The sequence below is a fragment of the Colletotrichum spaethianum genome (genome assembly GCF_022836535.1).
Source record: "Colletotrichum spaethianum MAFF 239500 DNA, contig18, whole genome shotgun sequence".
In the NCBI taxonomy this organism is placed as follows: domain Eukaryota; kingdom Fungi; phylum Ascomycota; class Sordariomycetes; order Glomerellales; family Glomerellaceae; genus Colletotrichum; species Colletotrichum spaethianum.
The window spans coordinates 113421-134293 of NW_026054788.1; the positions used below are offsets into that span (position 1 = coordinate 113421).

A 20873-nucleotide genomic window follows, 5' to 3' on the forward strand; every position below is an offset into this window, starting at 1 on the left:
CCCTCCTCAAGGACATGCGTCCCTGTCAAAGCCTGGCCGTAACTCCAGGCAACAAGGGACTATTTTGATTCCTTGTGTCTCAACCAAGGGGTTTGCCACTTTTACACCTCGATAAAATGTCGGCCCAAGCGCCGCGGCATCTTCCCTGAAAGCATCTTCGTTCGCCTTTCTTTTTTCTTCATACTGTACTGGTCCAGCTCCGCTGCGCATCCTCCTACCCACAGCTGCCCACGGCCTGCCCCATCGAGTTCGCTCTTAGGGGCAGCATCAAGCCGACTTGCATATCCCATTCCCTTTAGCTCCATAGTCCAAGGCTCCCCAAAGCACCTATAACTACCGTTGATGTTCCCGGGTTGTTGTGCTGACCTCTGGCGAATCCCTCCTTGTCTGCCTCTTTTGTCCGCCTCACCTTCATTGACCTCCCACACCAACGGGTGACTGATATCGCCCCCAGTGGTTGCACCATTACCACATCGCAACCTGCTGACTTGGCTGCCATATATCTGGCTCTCGCCTTGCCTCACCGATCTTCACAGTGACTCATTTCCCTCATTTCACCTCCACATCTGCCTGTCGTGTGCTGGTCAACTGGGTCGAGCCAAAGCCCCTGCATCCATCGCTGTGCACTTCAAATTGCTCCCCTTCCTCGAGCTCACTGGCCTCGATATCGGCTTTCACCTCCATCTCATAGCTTGGGCAGCTTGAGCCGACAGACCACTTGACGCTTCCAACATGTCTTCCAACACAGACAACCAGATGACGAGGTTTCTCTTCGCCATTTTGAAACAGAAAAACCTCAAGGATGTGAGTGCTGCTGATAACAGAACATATCCTTGGCCCTTGACTTACGTCGTGTCCAGATTGATTGGAATGCTGTCGCCCACGATCCGATACTGGCACAGCCCATCACCAACGGACACGCTGCTCGCATGAGATACTCTCGTTTTCGCTCTGCCATGTTGGGTCTCGAGCCTCAGAAGCGCAACAGGGCCGCCGCAAACAAGAATCGGGTTACGAAGAACAAGAAGGAGCCAAAACCACACAAGAAGGAGGAGGATTCCGAGAACGAACGGGTCAAGCCCGAACCAGGGACGCTCGAATCGATCCGCCACCACGCCGATGCTCGCGCCAGATCTCCGGTCAAGGTTAAGCAGGAACACAACCAACCTACCTACCGGCAACAGTTCACACCGACCTCCATGGCATCCCCTACCGCTCCGGAATGCCAACCGGCCTTCCAACCGAGAATGCTCACCCCCTGCAGCGACGACATGTTTTCGGCACCTCACAACCTGCAGTTCAGCCCGTCCGCCAGCCTCATCAGCGCTCACCCGACCTTCGATCTCCCTCAAGCCATGTCTTGTGCTCATGATCAAGATCACCATCAGCACGATCACGACCACAATACCTGGGCCCCTAGTCCGATCTACTCGGCCTTCGACGCAGCTTATGACATTGAGGGGTTCGGTGTCGGCTCCTTGTGTGACCACCAACATGTCCAAGGGCATACTGACGACATGCACGGGTCGCCTGCGCTTGGCTCCCTGATGCCAGAACACATGAATATCAAAAACGAGCACTGGGACTCTCAGTTCCTCCCCTAATACGTGGATAATACCCAGGGACAAAGCGGTTGTTGTGGGATGAGGAGGGTCATCTTATACGAAGTCGGGTTCAGGTTGGAAAAAATTGGTCGTCTCACAGTTGCTGGCTTTTTGCCATCTCTCTCACTTTCTCATGTCTTGTGCTGGTCACTCCGCTCCCCGTCCCCAACGTTTGGATTGCCAGATGTACTAATGATGTTACGCACACCTGGATGGCGTCTGGTTTTGTTTCTGGTTTCGGTCTAGAATGCCATGCCTTCCCTGGAAGAAAAGGGAGGGCTCTTTAGAACTTTTCTCCAAAGACATAAAGACATACAATGATGATTTTTATGACGATGTGGTCTTTTCTGTTAGTGTTTTATCTACGTCCTTTGTGAACGCCAAGGTTACATCCAAGATCATTGTTTTACAGCCTCGAACGTTGTAAGATGGGTCCGCGATATTAAGAATCGGTCTCCAGGTTTGTGGCATCTCGCGCTTCCAGAATAATGGATAGGAAAACGGGGGCGGAACTACTGTACTCATCCTCCTTTACAATACTTACATCCGATTCCGAACACTTTCAGGCCAGTACTTCTCCCCGTCTAGTTGCATTTGTCTTACTGCAGAATTTGTCGCATCATGGGTTTGGAGAGGGTTGGGTGTTCCTGTATAGCAACGCTTAGTATCTTTAGGACAAAATCGTAACCATCTCTAACTGACATTCTAGAAATTCATTTCAAGCCCCCAAGTGCATGCTCGAAACGGTTCGATATCTGCATTGAAATGCGCCACTGCTCGTAGATCTCGTTCCCTGCAAGATGCAATCCGCGGCTTGAAGGTCACATCTCGCTCTGGTTCATCCGGATCATTGGTGTCATCGGTAACTGGGCCTCAAAGGAAATGAATTATAATTATTTGATAAGATAGAATAAAATAAAAAAGAAACCCACGCACGGATTTCGCGCTCCCATGACTCCGAATGGCTTCCGGGGCTCTGGAATTTCTCATTTTCCTCCTCCGATGACGATCGTGATCGGGTTGTTTTCAGGGGCCGGTGAAGGCGTACGTAAGCATGTTATGTCAGATGTCGAAGCTCGTTCTCCCCCGGGTGAGGTGAGAAGGAGGTTATCGTCCAGGGTGTGGGCATTGAGGCTGTGCAAGCAGAAAAGTGCTAAAGGGACTGATGGGGGGATTAGTACGTAGCGTTCCGTTTTTTCCTCTCCAGATCTGATGAATTGGCGGGCTGTGTGTGATGCGAGGCGCGAATACATAGTCTCAGTTCCTCAAGGCCGCCAAGCCAAGAACGTTGCTGTACCGGATGCCAAGAACACATCATCTCTTGTCTTTGCCAAGAAATATACCGTCCCACATTTTGCCAAGACATGGTGATACCTTCGTCTTTTGATGCTCACTTTAACGGGAAGATGTGGTCTTGCTCTTCGCCTGCGCTGTTATAGTATGAAGCTCGGCGCGGCTTTAGACGGTGGACTTCCCTTGAACATTGGTACGTTGTGTGACGCTGGCGGCCAGGTGAAATCGGACAATGTCTACGTACCGGAAGTGTGCGAAGAGGCTTTACTTACTAAGACATTTAGAAAGATATAGCAGAGAGTCGCTCTCGCCTCCCTCCCGACGCTGACTTCTAACGAGGTCGAAATCGGCGCAAAAAGGGAATTGGCAGGGCTTGGCGGTCTGGGCTCCAGAAAGCTTCAGCTGAGACGGATAGTTGGTGACGTGCCTGGTAAGATCCTCACGGTTAAGACCCCGGCAGGGTACACGAACGTGGCCGCGCTAAAATACGATTGGGCAACTGAGGCTGTACGATGTATGTAGAAGAGGTTAGTCCATGCCAAGAGGGCTCTCACGCCCTACCTAGAGAAGAGACTCTATGCCAAGAGGTTGCTGCACTGAGACATAGCATGGTCCTGTCGGTTTGGTGTAACCCTGGGTTTAATGGTTCTTTCGCTGCGACCACTCTTTCGCACATATATATCAGACAACATTTCCCTTGACTTTTTGACAACTTTTGACAGCACATCTGCATCATGAACTTCAAGCTTCTCAGCGAGCAGTATCCTCTAGTCATTATCTTCTTTCTTCTCCTTCTACGCCCTCTCCCTGCATTGTTCTTTGCATTGCCATGGCGCTCTCCACTGAAGTCACTGTCGCCATCGTCTTTGGCGTTCCAGGCTTGATCGTCGCCGTTTTGTCAGCCATGTTCGCACACATGGCGGTGCGAAAGGCTCGTCGGAGCCTGACTGACAGAAACGATGTTGAGCTGCAGACGAACACGTACCCTTACTCTCTCATGCCTACACATACGGGAACCGACTATCAGCATCACCAACCTCGACCTTACCAATGTTTTGTGCGTCCGAACATGCACATGTCATCCGAGATACTTTACGCCAGTAGAGACTCGTTGATCCGTCCCCTCGAGCAATGGTACCCCGGCCGTGTACCCGCGCCGATCGAATTCAGTGTTCGGCGTCCACTGCGGTAGGGCCCGGCTCCACTGCGGCATCGGCCCACGGGAGCACCGGGGCCAATTAACTGGTTTAGCGTCTTCACCAGTGCAAGCCTGCCTGAACGTGCCTGGATCACCGTTGCACTACTTCACACTGGCCCCTTCTTAGGGAACTTGACGTCAGACCCAATAGAGGTCTTCATCCCATCCCGCCGTGCATCCCAAGTTGCAAACATCTAATGACATACCCGTCACACCTCACTACTTCGCATTCGATCGACCCCAAATCCTTTCCGAATTCTACCTATAATACTGATACCCACACGCCAAACAACACTCTGCATTCTGCCCTTTAGCCATTAGGGCTGCTTACTCTGCGCCAACATACAAATCCGCAGCGTCTCTATCGTCTTCCTGCCCTTTGACATTTTCAGGCAGATCTCAGCGTTAAATACAACAATATCCGTTTTGTCCTCTATTATTGCTCCTCGCAGCTATATCCACCGACCACCACAACCGCAACCGACCGAAGCTCCGCATCAAGATTTTCCAGGACCCTGCCTTGTACTTCTCTCTCTTCAACATCCCACTCGCCCGCTCCCTCGCTGCGGATTTTCTCGAGCTCAGGCATAATATCTGACACTCCAACGAGTAGAAGTACACGACCTCATTCTAGCTCAGCTAAAGTTCTCTTCAAAGAAAATGCTGCGACTCTAATCTGAAACCCGTCACACACCTCCTCCACGAAGCTGACGGACCAACTACTTTTTTCTCAAGAAGACATTACCGACGGCATACTAGCCCGAGAAAACATCACAGAGAGACATTTCAATGAGCTCCCAGATAAGAATCAGGCTCCTACAGACAGAAGCGGGACTTACTCAGCCATGGGGGGGTCGATACTAGGCTTTTCAAGGAACAACGCCGTCGACTACTCCCTCATTTTTGTACTCCAACTTTAACGCCATTGACAAGTCGCGCAACAGTCTCATCCATCTAGTCCGACGTGTACCTCCATCGTACCAACATCCCCGACGTTGACGGTACTTGTGGCTACTGCGTCATCGTCCTCGACTTCTTCAAGGCCAAGTAGACGTTCCTCACCAAGCTTGTGACCGGGCCTGTCGACATGTACAATATGGCTGCTGACCTCGGGCCGGAGAATCACGGCCGACATCACCGAGTCCAAGAGGACGTTCTTCGACGTGGTTCGGGATATTGTAATTAAATATTGACTCGGTCGGGTAGGGAAGCAGCTGCGCGAGTAATCACCTTTAACTGTACTACTTCCTAGAGCGCAGCTTTTGCTTGGTTTTTTCCACATAATTCACGCCCATCTTGTACTATACCATCTGTTCTTCTTTAGAATACCACATGAAAACAGCAAGGACTTGTCTCGACTCGACTCTGGATGTTGGTGTATTTACTCGGGCCCAATACTTATAGCAGATCTCGAGCCATGATTTTGTATCACAGGCAGCTCGTCGTCCTGAATCTAATACCAAAAAGCGCAAGCTAGTACTATCTAGACCAGAGAGAGTATCCTGTTCCAACAACAATACTAAAACTTTGAACTGAGGGCCAGTTTCATCCGCCTCACATTCACCTATGCAATAAATAGATAACAACAATATTAACCTTAGCGCTAGGATAAGGATTCAAGGTAGAGTTGACCAGCTAAGTTGTGGACATCGTTCATGAGTATCGTCTAGAATGTCCGGGATTGGCGTGAAGGAAGCGACTCGCTCGATCGTTCCCCATGTCATACCATATAGTTCATCAGTATCATCGCTCACGACGCAGGTTTCAAAATCCAAGGGAAAGCCAGACACTCCCTGGTTGTACCCCTTCCCATGACTTTACATAACTTGATGATGGGGTGTATGGTATCATTCGAACTTGACACCGCCCCAAGACAACATCTAGTTGGACCAAAACCGTGGTCTGCATAGATAGGTTACTTGCATCTAGTGTATATACGGAAGGTGTTATTCATGATTATTGCAGGCTCTCTGAACAAGGAGAAACCGGATGTCTCGTCATTCAGATAACGAAGCCGATACGGACTTGACTCTATAGACGAATGCGAACATAACCTTGACCTATTACCCAGCAAGAAGACCAGAGAGCATACTTGTTTGCTTGGCTTCTGAAGCCAACAATACTGCTGTCTCCGTTATGTAACAAAAATTGAGCAGGAAATACAATTTTTTCACGGGATAGAAGAGAAAAGCCCAGGCAATCTGAGAGTTTGTGTCAGAATATTGGCAGAATGGCTTCCAGGGTCCATCGAAAGGCGAGGATTGGTCTTTTGTCTTGTTTCTGACCCACTGAAATCTGGAATTTCTGTTTCTGTAACAAAAAAATACCGGTTTTACTGTGACGAAACTAAGCCAATACAAGTCTCTTTCTTGGTTCTCATTCCGGGCCTTCAAGTGTGACCATTGCTTTCGAAACAGATACGCAGCATATTTCAAGCCCGACATTTCCTTTATGAGGGAACTTAGGTCTCGGCAGTTTTTAGCCACGGTGCGTTGTCTCAGAGCCTGTATACCTATCAAAGGAGTCAAATCTTCCAAGCGTTGTTGAGTTGTAGCCATTGTAGTCTTCGGAGACCAGGATTTGGATCTACAAGGATGATCGGGTTCGCGGGTGAAACAATACCCGTCAAACTTCTAGCTCGCTGTATATTCCTAATGCAACTATGCTATTGTGTTCAGTGTGGGAAACACATATGGCCAAGACGCGAGGGGTCCTTCACTGTCCAGTGACTCGAGACTGGAAGGCAGGCACTGGTTCCTCTGTTACATCGTAGGGCTCCGCCTAGAACTTTCCACGCTCAAATTCTGAAAATTTCATGTAAAATAGCATCAAACTGGCTTATGTCTTTCTTTAGAGTGCGCCTGGCTTGGGCGTCTCAATGCTCCCGAACCAGTACTCTTGACGAATGGGGTTGAATAGGCCATTGGAAACACGGCTCGACCATACTTAAAGCCAAAAGACTAGTGTCCCCAGAACAAGCTTTACGCCCCCGCAGGTATGATGTCAAAACAAGCCGCGGGCTGTTAGAACCGGGCGGGCGGATACTGTCTAAGACCTCCCCGGGCCCCGCACAGACACGGAACGGGAATAGAGTGGAGCCCCGGCAACCCGGGCAGTGAGCTGGGGGACGGGCATTCCCATGTTGGCGGCGGCATTCTGGTGGGAACAGGTGTGCCATGCTGCACCTTGTGCATAAATCTGAGAGCTCACACCGATGCGCATGTTCATCTTGCACCAAGATCTGGGTAGATCCAATTCAACGAATGGCCCTCTGTTTGAGGGCAGGGACGTTTCCGGACGGTTTGTGATGGCTCTGTCCGTGAGAACCGCTCAGCGCAACAAAGACGGCAGACGTGGCTGACCGAGTTCGAATACGAGATCGCACGTCTATACCGAGTCTTGCTTCGCTGGCTCTGCATACGCGCCTGCGTCTAAACCACACCGACATCGCAAACCCCCAATCCCGCCCCAACCCTCGTGGGAAAGCCCCCCCACAATGCTTCCAGAAAGCCCAAGTGAGACATCGAATACCACTTGACTTACACCGGGTCGCCGTTTTCGGGCATGGCGCCAGCTAACTGAAATACCGGCGTGTGTCTCTCAGGTACGGGAGCATGACGGAAGAATCGTCCGTCCATCCCAACCTCCCCCCCACGAACTTCTGTTCCGACACTTTGCAACTTTGCTTCACCCGCAGTGCAGGTCACACAAGACCACGTGCCCGTCAATGGATGGGGGTGGTTGGCAGTCGAGACTCCACCACGGAAAGGGAAAAGCAAAGAGTCGTTTAAAGAATGCCCTCCGTCGTGGCGCGAATTATCGCAAGCGAAAAACCTCTTTTGTTTCTCGCCCCCAGCCAGCTCCAACCGCCCGGCCCCAGCCAAATAAAACCCCCTCATGCGTTGTACGAGGGACACATGACCACAAAATATGCATCATGTCGCTCATTGCGCTCACCGCTGCACTGCTCAGCGCTTCCAACCAACATAGTTTTCCCCCATGGTCTATCTGTTTTGCCACTGCTGGCAAAGATACCAGACCCTCGCTTGCGATCGCACTGAGTCACGCATGCTCCCCAGCCACATGATTCAACTCCCTTTGGCACTCAACAAACAGAGCCGTTGCAGGGAGAACCTGGATGGACTTTGCCGATACTAATGTTGCAATACGAAAGCAGAGGTGATGTGGAATATGGTTCTCCTGGACTCGGTTATGTAAGTCAGCCAAATGTCAAGCGCCACCAGCGACGCCCAAATCCTACCATCACATCTCCAAACCAACACGCACCCCCTCGGTCCGTCTCCCCTCCCGTCACGCAGCTACAGATGACATTGCCCGTCCGCCTCTCCAATCCAACAGGCCTTCCGCATTGCCCCGCGCGCGTGAGGAGCTAGCACTAGCGTGCCCGTTACCTGCGGATGTTTGTCTCTTCGCTCATGGCTCGTGCCGGCCGTAAACGGGGGGTGGTGGGACGGGGGACCAACAAGTCACAGATAGCGCCGTCCGAATCACGCACCTAGGCCGTATGCGGGTTGTAGGGCGGCACGGCGGCCGGCTTGCCCCCCAGGGGTCCAAAGGGACTGCGGGCAAGTAAGCCAGCGCAACGCGGACATGCCGATTATCTACTCGCGTCATCAACACCATTATGAATGCCCAAATGTGTGAAGAAAGGGTCGCGGCCATCAGATCTTGGTCCGTCTTGCCGTGTGGCTAGAGCAAAGTTGAAGCTAAGGTGTGGGTGCAATCGGATGTGACCGGACGAGCAAGGATTCCCTCGGTGATGATCTCTGCAGATGGGGCAGAAGCTGTAGTCAGAGTTGATCGGACGGTTTGACTGGGGGAGGAGTGAAGCCAGGATCTCTCATTCACGTTTGTGCCCCTGTGAACTGCCAACTAGGGCCAAGTTCAGGTTGATACGATGCCACAGTTTTGCCATTTTCGCATCTTTTTGGCCGTCTGTTTCGGGTGATTGAGGGATAGAGTCAGTTGGAGTTGTCACTCCGCCGCTGGTCCCGAAGGATGACAGGACAGGGTTAAGCGAAAGCTAGACAGGCTCCTTCACGGCGCAAATTCCGTGATGCCATGGGGTGGTGTGTTACTCATCTACTAAGACGAATCGGGTCTTCCAATCCAAGTCCAAAGATGGGCTTTCCTTCACAAATGCTCGCGATGGTCGAGCAGGCAACCTTTATCACATTCGTAAACACAGAGGCCTAGGCCAAGGCCGCATCGACTCAATGTCACGGGATGCGGGCTTTCCGATAGGTAAAGGGGATCTGGCGGCCTGGTTTAGTCACAAAGCAGAAAACGGTTTACCGTTCTGACGTTCCGGGAAACCTATTTGCATGGGCTTCCCCCTCATTGTGGATATATGAGTGGAGGGCTCCAGTTCGGAAACCTGAGCTGCAGAAAACTGCGCTGGTGAGGGCCAGTTATCGTCGATTCTATGACGGTCATTCTGTATGCGAGGGACGGCTAGCTGCCAATGAAGACGCCAGAGCGGCACAGTAGCCTCTCATTCGTTGCAAAACACTCTCCGTGACCCGGGCCAGGCATTCCCAACCGGCGTGGACGCGTTGCGAATTGCGCGGTATCCTCGAATATATTGTCGTTATCAACACTGCTGTGTCGCCTCAGAGGCTCTATGCTCGTCTATTAGAGATGCTGGGCGATTCCAGGAAAACCTTTCGAGATGGTGGGACGGCTTCCGCGTTTGCCGCTGCGGCTTCAGGGGCGAACCATGCGTAGCGACGGCTGTCCACTTTGAGTAAAGTGAGCCAATGTTGAAGCTGCCTCTTGCGTACTGGGCCACACAAGAAATGTAAATGCCGTGACGCCTAAGCAATGCGTTGTAGTCGATCGTAATGGCACAAGTTGCACACAGCGCACGCATCTTGGTTGGCCCTCGGTTGCCTCTTGGTTGCTACCTGGCGTGTGAGATCCTGACGTTGATCTGAGCGATCGGATGTAAGATGGAGCAGCAGTACGTGGGGCGACAGCTGCCAAGCATTCAGGGCCCCCTAGCAATGGCTTCCCAAAGAGCATCTCAAGGCGAACTGTGATTGTGATGAGTCCGGAATTGAGTTGTGATGAGAACCCGAGTCAGTTCCTTCCATACAACTGGGTCGGATCTCTATTTGAAATTTTGGTTGCCATTGATTGAGGCGTATTTCGTAATGCGTAGCGCCAATCCGCAATCCAGGTTGGCCATGCCCTCCTTCAGCGCTTCGGGCATGAATATCACAGTTGTATCAATGTGCGTGAAGCAAGCCTGCCGCAATATGCTAGCTCGATAGAGCTGCGTGACAAGATCTTATAGACAGGGCCAGGAACCAGACCGTGTTGAGTCTCGAATTTGTGTGATGGACGCCGATCATCGATTTTTGGTTGATTGCCGTCCTGAAGGGCGAGCCAAGCAAAGTTGAGGGACACGCGGGCGTATCTAAGCTGACGAGCGGACATCGGCTTAGGTGCCCATGCCAGTAACACCCATGTCACCCTCAACTGCTACTTGAAGGGCCACACTTGGGATCAAAGCGGAAACTCAACCAGAAACGATGAAAAAATCAGATGGCCAGAGAGGCTAGCCCGACGGCAAAGCAACCACCCCTGCAACCGGGCCAAGGTACTGTACGACATGGCAGGGGTAGCAGAGATGCGCCCGTCAACTTGCAGACGCACATCCTCGAAAACGAACGAAATCCATCAAAGCTCTTGCGGTCTCTGCTGTTAGTTGGAGCATACCCGAAATTTGAGCAATGGCTCTCGTCGAGTCGCAGTTGGGCAGAAAAGTCGGGCTCGTCTACAGTTCGATAAGGCTGCCAGGACGCCCGCAAGAAATGTAGTGTCTGATACCGGAAGCCTTTGGTATCCCGGTGAAATACGTTGCCAGTTGATGTTGCAGATATCTTTCACCGCCCAGTGATGATTATCTTGTAACGACATGTCGGCGCGACTGAGAACGGGTTTGATGAATCCAAGGTATTTGTCACAGTGGACGTTTTGCCAGCTGTACATCGCAATTACAAGCCCAGGAGAAACGCGATCGATCAACTGCGCCATCCAAAGCGCTGTGAGCATCACTTTGGGAAATTCCCCAATGTATCCGAGGTTGGACAGAATCATACGACGCGGCAGGCACTGCTGCCATGCGAAATGGTGAAAATCTGACATGTTGTGTGGGTGCCTGGCGACCCAGAAACCGAGCTTACTCAACAAGCAGCTAGCCGGGACAGCAGGTGAGGCACGGACAACAAGATGGTTGCGGCGGGGGAACTGACCGCCCGTTCCGAGGTAGCATCGCGGGCGTGCCAGATAGGGAGGGCGCTCTATGTACCTTGCGCATGTGGCATCGGCTTGGCAGTTTCTCCAAGCGATGGCTCGAGAATGAGGCGGCCGTGGGTTGAACCATGCTCACAGTATGCAGCCATACTTTAATACGTGCTTCAGCTATGCACGGGGAAGAGGCCGGTGAATTTCCGTGCTGAACGAGTGTGAATGGGATGAGCTATCATTAGCGGCCGGTGGAAGAGCACAGTTTCCGAGGCTGTCCTGTCTGGCTATGCCATTGGGCTGTCATCGGATGGGTTTCCAGGGGCACCAGCATGGAATTGATATCCGGGGTCCAGAAGACAGGCCAGGCCGGGACCATTGGCATGAATGGGTGTGGACGAGGGGCGAATCGAAATCAGCAAGTCGACCAAAAGGTCGACAGGTGCAGCAAAGTCCATTACTTTGGCTCTGCGTGAGACGAGAAACGAATGTCTTGCAGCATGTCGAACCAAGGTGATGTAATGCAATGCGTCTCATGGTATCGGTGGGATATTGCGATGGACCTTAAGGTTGGTCAGTCTCCACAACCGTAGATACGTTGAACATAGACCAGCTCTGGCCAGCCAGAGGACTGTGACTGAGGGCAATTGGATCGGAACTTTGGAGACCAAAGCTCTATATGATACGGAACGGGTTGGCGGGGGTGTCTGTGTTGTGCATGGTATTCCATGTGGTAGTGATCAGCCCGCGAGCACAAAGAGTTAACGGCGGGCAGATGCAGTGCTGCTGCAGCCTCAACCCTGAAAGTGTTCTGTTTGGTCGGACCTGGGCTCCTGAAGCTGCAGATGCGGATACGGGCTGTTTGAGGGAGCCATTGCACAATGCCAGGCCGGCGAATTGCCCCATCAGTGTGCAGACAGGGCGAGGGGGAACACAGGCTTCCGAGCTTCAAGAAGATGTGGAGATCGATGGTGGATGGTGGCCGCTTGTGTGCCGGCCAGCGGGATGTGATTCCAGACCCACGCCGGCAGAGGCGAAGACGAAGGATGAAGACGAGTGGCGTCCGAGTCGAGGCCCTGGCAAGAAGAACCCAGATCGACTACGAACTAAGACGGTTTAACGCTGCCAGAAAGTGACGGCCGTGTTCCTGAAACTGATGGTAAGGGCCCGATGGTGTGTACCTGACTGTGTGTGTGTGTGAGAGAGCAAGTAGAAATAATGGTACTGATAATGGATGAGGAACGAAACAGGGTATGTAGTCGGCGGAGGGTGTCAGAGGGATGGCTGGGGGATTATGTGAATCAGCAATCCAGCAAAAAGAGGCCGAATAGACATGCCGTGGTTGACAAGAAAGAAGAAACAATTAAGCAGAGAAGTACAATTATTCCGCCGTCCATTGACGCTCACTTCCATGAAGTGAGGTTGGTGAGGTGGCATAGACGGGGGAAAGAGGCATAGGTAGCGGCTACCTCAAGCTTTGCCGCCGTGCGGACGGAAAAAGCGGGTGCCCGTTCGTACCGACTACTACCGAGTGGGTCGATATGGGTCCCCGCAACGGGAGGTTAAAAGCGATGAACCAATCATATAAGACGACATGGGTATCCTTGCTATGCACCTGCTGAACACAAGGCACATGCGGCTCCGGATTGGCCCCATGCAAGTTCCGTAGGCGCCATCACCCTTTCCTCGGCGCGTAGATTGTTCAACCCCGGCTCCCTGTCTCCAGGCCACCGACCCCGACTTCCTCCTCCTCTCTCCTCTCTGTTTCTGTCTCTCCCCTCACCCACCATGCTTCGCCAGCAGCAGGCGCAGCTCCTAGCACTCTCCTCTCCCCCAACCACGCTCTTTTCCTCGCTTCCCGCCGCTCTACCCACGCCGCCCTTCCTTCTGCTAGACTGCTTCCCATGCCATCGATAGGCTCGAGAGCCTATCGATGAGCCCGTCCGAGACTCTTAGCAGCTAACCATCCATGGCCGAGGAGGCGAATCAAGCTTGTCTGTGCCAGGATTCACCATCGTGACCATCGCCGAGAAGAGGGGAGTCGTGCCACTCGTCCCTCCAGTCTCCAAGCTGGACACGCATCCCTCTGTGCACATACCGCGCATTTGGCATTCCACTGCAGCCCTGTAAGGTACCTTTGGCGCCCACCCACTGCTTCAGTACCTAGACCACTGCGTCGATACGGCGAAGCAAGTCAAATCATCAGGGGAAAGCGGAGCTGGAACATCCAAAGCGAGACAGGCTTGTTGGAGAACAGCCGCCGACCAGACGTCACTGCGACTCAAATACCAAACGATGGGGTTCGCTTCTTTATCTGTTGGTTCATTCTGCTTCTTGGTCTCGATGGACTGTTGAACGGGATGACAACCGTTGCAGCAACTGGGGAGTCAAGCTAGGCTGAGCAAGCGAGCGCCGCCTCAGCTCAACCTGATAGGCCAATATTCCTGTCGCCCGCGCGCACACGTACGCACGCAGGACAAGCAAGCATTGCAAGTAGCAGCAGCAGCGGTAGCCAGCCAGCAGCATGCCAGTGGCTGCAAGCAAGACTTTTGCGAGAGAAGAGATGGGCTAGCACTGCGCAACAAGAGGCCCAGAGGCCTAATTATGGCAAAATATTGATGTACTGCCCTGCTCAGACACATTCTGCTTGCCTGGGTGCTCGACAGGTTGCCCAACCAAGCTGCTCATCCTACTCGACCATCTCCACCATGCCATGATCCCCAGTCTTCCTGCTGCATATCCCCCAATTCTGACCCCTCGGCACGCGGTGGCTTGCACCTTACACACCCTGCGCCGTCCCCTTCAACTGGCTTGACAGGGTCCGTCGAAGACAAGCACCCCGGTCTGGTCTCCAGAGCCATGCAGCGCCTTGGCTGTCCAGATGAGCCGGACCGTATCCGCTCCCAGATTCCTCGACCGTTCAGCGAGAAGCTCTAATTTTATGGTCAAGACTGATCGTCCAGTGACAGGTCAGCTCGTCGACTTAGGCGCCATGCTCCATGTTGACTTGACTCTTCCTATTTGGCTCCATCACACCCCGTCCACACCCCCTTCGAGTAGTAACCTCTCTTATTTTCCATCGTCTTTTCGATTCCTTCCCTTTTCTTTTCCCTTTCGTCGTCTGCAAGAAACTCTTTCTAGTGTATACTTGTGTTGCATACTGACAGAGCTTTCCTGCAAGACAAGCGCCGTCACACCCCCTTGAGTAGAGCTTATCCAGTGAGATCCTCTACCCGTCCAACAGACATCGCCTTGAGCAGACAAACCACATCGCTCCACACCCTCCATCTGCGTCTATAGCGTCTTCCTCTCCTCAACACGTCCCGACAGGCTGTAACCGTCTTTAACACGCCGCCTCCCGGACTTTTCTTCTTTCTCCTTTTCCTGTCCTGCCTATATCGGCAACTCGCTGGGAACCTCCCCTAGAAAACCAAGAGAACAACTCCGCGCTGTAAGAGTGACACTGGAGTACAACGGCGCAACCAGCAACAGTAGCACAGCAGCAGGCAAACGATACCGCCATTCTCAAGAGAGCCTACGAAGAACATTCCGCAAGTCTGGAACCCTGAAACGTGGAAGGACAGCCGGTCCGGGAACGGACATTGGAAAGTGCTTCATGTGATAGTTGAAGTGGAAGAGGTGTAGCTTCCCGACTGCCTTTGGTTCGCTACGAAGCAGCCGGACGGAGGTGTGACCGCCGCGGATTGGTGAGTAGGCCTGTCTCACAAAAGTCATTCAGTTGTTTCTCGGCTTAAGAGGGCTTAGAGGTTACCGGTGGACAGGGAACTGCAGCCGTTTCCCTGCCTAAAACTTGCCATTCCCAAATGCAGCTTGCCGACTAACATCGTACCGGGTTCCAGATCGAAATCCAAAAGAGATATAGTGCCATCATGTCCGCCTCCGCGAGAAACCGAACCGCTACCGTCAGCTCTGGGAAGTCGTCGCAAAGGGGTCGGAGCAATGAGATGCAGGATTTCAACATGTCGCAGCCCAATATTATGCGTTACTTCGAGCCATGCGCCGCGACGGCGTCCATGTTCCTGTATGCGCAGGGCTCATCCATCGTCTGCTGCCACCACGACACCCTTACAATCGAGAGGAGGTTTTCGAGACACTCGGACGAGGTTCAGTTACTTGCAGTCGACACCCAGAGCGAGATTGGAGCGGGGAGGCTGGTAGTGAGTTACGATGCTGGGCAGACAGCGATTGTCTGGGATATTATGACAGGCGACGAAGTGGCTCGGTTTGCATCGTATGAGCATCTTACGACTGCCGCTTGGATGCGTAACGGCAACGTTGCTTTTGGTGAGTTTGCATTGGGAGTTCTTCTGCTGAGGCTGCTAACAGATCATAGGCAACACCCAGGGCAACATTATTCTATTCGAGCCTACTACATCAGAACATATTTCTTCAAGAACGATTGACCAGATCGCAGTAACAGCACTCGCACCGGCCGCAGACTGTCGGACATTTGCAATCGGGTAGGCTTGGCAAATACCTCAAGACAGGCAACAGAAAGCTAACCACATATAGTTATCAAAACGGATCTCTGCTGGTCGCAACCCTTCAGCCGCGATTCACCATTCTACACAACCTGGGCACCTCAAGAGCGCCTTCACCCATCGTCACCCTGAACTGGCATGCATCGTCATCTCGACAGAAGTCGGACATGTTGGCGTCCCAAACTCATGATGGCGACCTACGAGTTTGGAGCGTCTCTAAATCATACAGCAGCGACGACCCCGCCAAGGTCGTGAGAATCCTCAAGCGTACCGACAACTATCAAAGCGGACCGAACTGGATGGGCTGGTCAAAGAACGGCCGAATCATTCAGTATTCCGACTCGTACGTCATTTTTTGCCACTTGGACATACGCGCGCGTTTAGAATCCGCACTGACGTTGATCACACTAGGGAAACACTATCGTGGGATGTCCGTACTAAGCACGTTACTTGGGACAGTATCCCGACGCTTGAGCATGTCAGAGGCCTGGCCGTGTACGGCCCCGGTGCCAGCCTATTCACACTCGGAGCCAACAACACGGTTCAGCAGTTCGATCTCAACACCCCGTCAATCATCGTGGCCAACGTCCAGCATCCTGCTAACCTGTTGCCGCCATCACCGCCGGTCTCAATCGAGGAACAGCAAGGGCAAAAGACCTCAACAACAATCGTCACCGACTCTGATGCCACCTCTGGTACAATTGAACTGGGTATCTCCGAGAGCGACGAAGACCACCTATCGCCCTTTGACCGCATCGTCGGCCGGAAGGACACGGACACTCCCAAGGCGCTTGATCCCTATGATGCCGACACAGCAAGCGCAGCCTCTAGCCGCAGCGGGCTCTCTTCGATCTCAAAATCTTCCGGAGGATCTCGGACACCCGGCCGCTACCCTTCGTCAGCTGTCTCACGAGGTATGACTGAAAACACATACATCTCGGCCGGTTCGTCTTTGAGGTCATCCGCTGCGCCGTACCAAGAAAGAGACATGTACTCGATGAGCGGAACCTCGATGATGAGCGGTACCTCAATTTCTTCCTACCGCTCTCGCCGCTCCAGGCCCTCCCGCCTGCGTAATGAGGTTCTGCCAAGCCCAGTTGACAGCAAGGTTCAGGACCTCTTCAAGTACACAAGAAGCCGGCTCAGTGACATTCCTTACAAGCACCCAGTCACCACTGATAACAGCCGCCTGACTAACGACGATCTTCGCAAGCAAATGCTGAACACCATCTTCGGATGGAACAAGGAGATCGAGGATCTGGTCCGGGAGGAGTTGAGCAGACACAACGCTGGCTCACCGGGCCGCATCCTACTGATGAGGTGGCTTGGCGATATTGACGCTGATGTTATGGCAGCGAGTTCAGCCTCCATGACTTCTTCCGACTGGATGTTGCTAGCCCTCAGCGGTATCGGAGGCCAAGCCTCGCAGCACAAGTTGGGTCGAGCTTACGTTCAGAGACTACTGGAGCATGGCGATCTTCACGCTGCGGTTACTATTCTCATTGGAATGGGTGACCACAATGACGCGATCGAGATTTACGTCTCGCACAAGAAGTACATGGAAGCTCTCATTCTGACCTGCCTGTTCTATCCTGCCGTTTGGGAACGACAGTCAGCTATCATTAAGAAATGGGGAGAATGGGCTGTCATGCATGGGCAACAGCAGCTTGCAGTCCGATGGTAAGTTGCTCAAACAAGCAGTATCGTGTAGATCGCTAATCACTAAACAGCTTTGCTTGCACCGGAGCTGAGTCTGATGAGCCTTGGACGTCTCCTTCCGCTGCCCAGATTACCTTCCAGAGCATCAACCAGAACCTCAACGAGAGCATTCCCGAAGTGCTGTCGCCACCATTGTCGCCCCCCGGCATCAACCGCGGACCTCAAAGGAGCATCGCAAAGACGTCCGCTCTGAAGCTCATCACGTCTTTTGGCGAGCAGCCCGGCAAGTCAAAGTTCTTTTCTCAGGGAGATGGCGGCCAGACTCCCATTGCCGCCGGCCCCACTCCTATTGCGGATTCCGCTGTCTCTCCCGGCGGCTACGATGTGACCACTGCGTTCATCCGCCCACCAAACCGCAGTCAATTCAACACGCCGAACTCCGCAAGATCTGGAGCGTCTGGCTTCAGTCGCAAGCGTCTTCCCTCCATCGGTGAGATCCCAGGAGACTTGTCCCGCGATCAGCTCCACGCCGAAGGCGAAGAGTCCCGGCGCGCCATGCAAATGCGCATGTCTTCTGCCGAGCAGGATAACCTTGCCGCCGGTCTTTCGTTGCAGAGGGCCGCTACCGCAAGCCCCATGATGATGCGTGACCAATATAAGAAGATCACTACGCGGACAAGAGAGCCTCCTCCGCCGTCTCCCGACGCCAGAATGCTCGTCAAAATGGAGGGCAACATGGCTCAACGCAACGGTTCTCGAGACCGCAAGCCAAAGGGCCTTCATCTTGAACTCGCGGGTCTCAATAACATGGCCAATGAGATTACTTCACCCGAACAGTCTGTGTCATCTTCGACCCGCTTCCACTGGCCCTCTCGACGTCGCGGCCCGGGATCCGTCACAGGCTCTGTGACGTCTCAGTCTACTACGGGCAAAAGCCTTCGCAGCAATACCACTGGCGGACGACAGGACTATATCCACAGCCTCGACACCGCTCAGCGTCTTCAGCAACGCAAACAGCGAAGCCGACACGCAAGCCGAGAAGGTAAGAGGGACGGCTCCCGTGGTCGCGATCGCGATCATAGCCGCACTCGCAAGACGACTTCTCGTGAGGCTTCGGCGGAACGTGGCCGTGCCTCAAGCCGCAACTGGCCCAAGCCGAAGCGCTCGCCAACCTCACCCATTCCCATGTCGCCTGAGGACCTTATCAACTTGAGTACTCCCAGGATGCTGCCAGAGGTTGTGGACCCTGCCACAGTGAGAAAGTCCAGTAAGAGCCGAAAGGGAACCAGTCGCGCGTCCAGCCGTGGCAGCCAGGGCCGCGCTAGAAGCCCCGAGACTAGACACCGCCCTCCTGCGCTTGATCTCCGTGGGCGAAGCGCGGACCGTGGCGTTGGCTCTCATGCTCGGTCACCTTCGTCCCCGCTTCCCCTCTCAGCCAACCTGGTCCATTACCAAGGATCCGAAGACGAGGAAGACTACGTCAAGGCCGTCGTTGCACAAGAGAACTTTAGGAATAGGCATAACAGGAGCACTAGTCAGCACGGATCTCGCAAGGCCCTCTCTCCTGAGCTTACTAGAGAGTTCCCCCGGCGAGACCGATCCGAGAGTCGCCGTCGCCAAGCTGATGAGAACATGGATCAGCCCCGCGATGCTGCGCCCACCCAGTCCAAGTCGCGCGCCGCCTCTACTGAGCACGCTGGAGACCTAAAGGCCATGAAGGATGAAAGACAACGCAAGAAGGAAGAAGCCGCCCGGGAGCTTGAGGAGCGCCGGAAGTCGCTTGCACAGCGTCCGTCGGCACCCCCCATCCCCCATCCCAGTCATATACGCATCGGCATTGAACCGTCATCCAGCGCCTTCGAGCTTCCCCCTCGCAGTCACACTGCCGACCCGACCCAGAGGAGCATGTACGCTCGTAGCAACTCCAACGTCCACATCGGGCTTCCTGCGACCCCTAAGGCCATGCGTCTTATCATTGAGTCGGACAAGGACAAGAACAGCATCCCGGTGCCCCCAATCCCAGCGACATTTGCGCAGCGTCACTCTCCAGTGACTTCTCCTCAGGAGCAATCCCCCGACAAGGAGAAGGAGGCCGAGTCTCTTACCCTGCTTCCGCAGACGACGTACCAACTCCCATCTTCGGTCTACCAGCCTCCGGCCCGTGGCATGATCCCGCGCAGCATGTCCGCCCCACCAATTCCTCCTGATGCACCCTCCCCGAGGGGACCGAGCTCTCACAGCAAGGGGCTCTCCCGTGGTCCTTCGATGAGAAGAGGCAACTCAGGAGAAATCCGTACCGTTGACGACATGATCCGCGCCAGACGCGAATCCCAGGAGAGCAACAACTACGGTGTCCTTCCGCCGCCACCGCCGCCCCCTCCAATGCTGAAGGAGCTCCAGCACCTCGCCATGCCTCCTCCCCCGCCACCGGCACCCCTTCCGTACGCCGCCCACAACAACGCGGGTGGTTTTGGATCCGGCATGATCGAGATCATCATGGACGACGACGAGCCCGCTCCCGCGACCGTCGCCGCACCCATGGACACCACCGTCCCCGTTCTCCCGCCGCCCGCTCCCCCAGCGTCAAAGGGTCACAGTCGCGGCCGTAGCTTCTCTGAGCGTGACAACAGTATTGCTGGCCGCATCTCCAAGGCCACCGACCGCTTCCGATCCGGCAGCCGCCCCCGCAAGGAACCCTCCAGCCGCCCTCGCGGGCAGGATGACTACGAATACGCGCCTTACGAGAGCGTGCCTATGCAGGCGACCTACGGTCGCGAAACTTTGCGGTCTCCCATCATGGCGCAGAAAGGTCTGCCTACCGGCCTGCACCAGAGCGAGATGATCTAAAAAACAACCTCCCACCTCCTAATTATCATTACACTTTACACGTTCCGATTCGTTGCATGGCGACTGGCGTTTCTCGATGAATCTTGATACCATTACTTTTTCGACGAGCAGGAGGAAATACAAACATCCCTTCGTGACGCGGTGTAAGCCGTTGCCAGCAAGAACAACAGCAGATTTAGAAGGCGCCTGTTCTGTATACTTCGAGTCTATCCTTGAACGATTTACCAAGCGCGCAGAGCGAACGTTTTTCCAACCATTTCTTCTCATCCTTCTTCCGTTTTTCTGCTCTGTTTTGCTTGCATTCTTCCTTTCTCAAATGATGACTGATGATGGGCTGGGTCTTGGAAATGGGAGGGGGGCGAACAGAGCCGTGAGGCGAAATACATAAGCACACGATACCTGTAGGAGGCGGCGGTGTACGTGATGGACGGGCTGGCCTCGGAAGAAAAGACGACGGCGGGCAACGAAAAGAGAAAACAGAGAAAAGCCAGAAGATCT

General features: G+C 53.7%; 3 protein-coding genes across 3 annotated transcripts; 2 read left to right on the top strand and 1 right to left on the bottom strand.

The window, feature by feature from the left end:
• Positions 1 to 732: 732 nt before the first annotated feature.
• Positions 733 to 1604, top strand: ColSpa_07136 (uncharacterized protein; the record flags this gene model as incomplete). The annotated part of the gene is made up of 2 exons (XM_049273348.1): positions 733 to 804; positions 861 to 1604. 2 exons carry the CDS (start codon positions 733 to 735, stop codon positions 1602 to 1604), a joined length of 816 nt encoding a protein of 271 aa, XP_049129305.1.
• Positions 1605 to 5041: 3437 nt separating this feature from the next.
• Positions 5042 to 5230, bottom strand: ColSpa_07137 (uncharacterized protein; the record flags this gene model as incomplete). The annotated part of the gene is made up of 1 exon (XM_049273349.1): positions 5042 to 5230. One exon carries the CDS (start codon positions 5228 to 5230, stop codon positions 5042 to 5044), a length of 189 nt encoding a protein of 62 aa, XP_049129306.1.
• Positions 5231 to 15257: 10027 nt separating this feature from the next.
• ColSpa_07138 (uncharacterized protein) lies at positions 15258 to 20375 on the top strand (the record flags this gene model as incomplete). Its single annotated transcript, XM_049273350.1, has 5 exons — positions 15258 to 15672; positions 15722 to 15848; positions 15901 to 16212; positions 16281 to 17541; positions 17658 to 20375. 5 exons carry the CDS (start codon positions 15258 to 15260, stop codon positions 20373 to 20375), a joined length of 4833 nt encoding a protein of 1610 aa, XP_049129307.1.
• Positions 20376 to 20873: the final 498 nt, after the last annotated feature.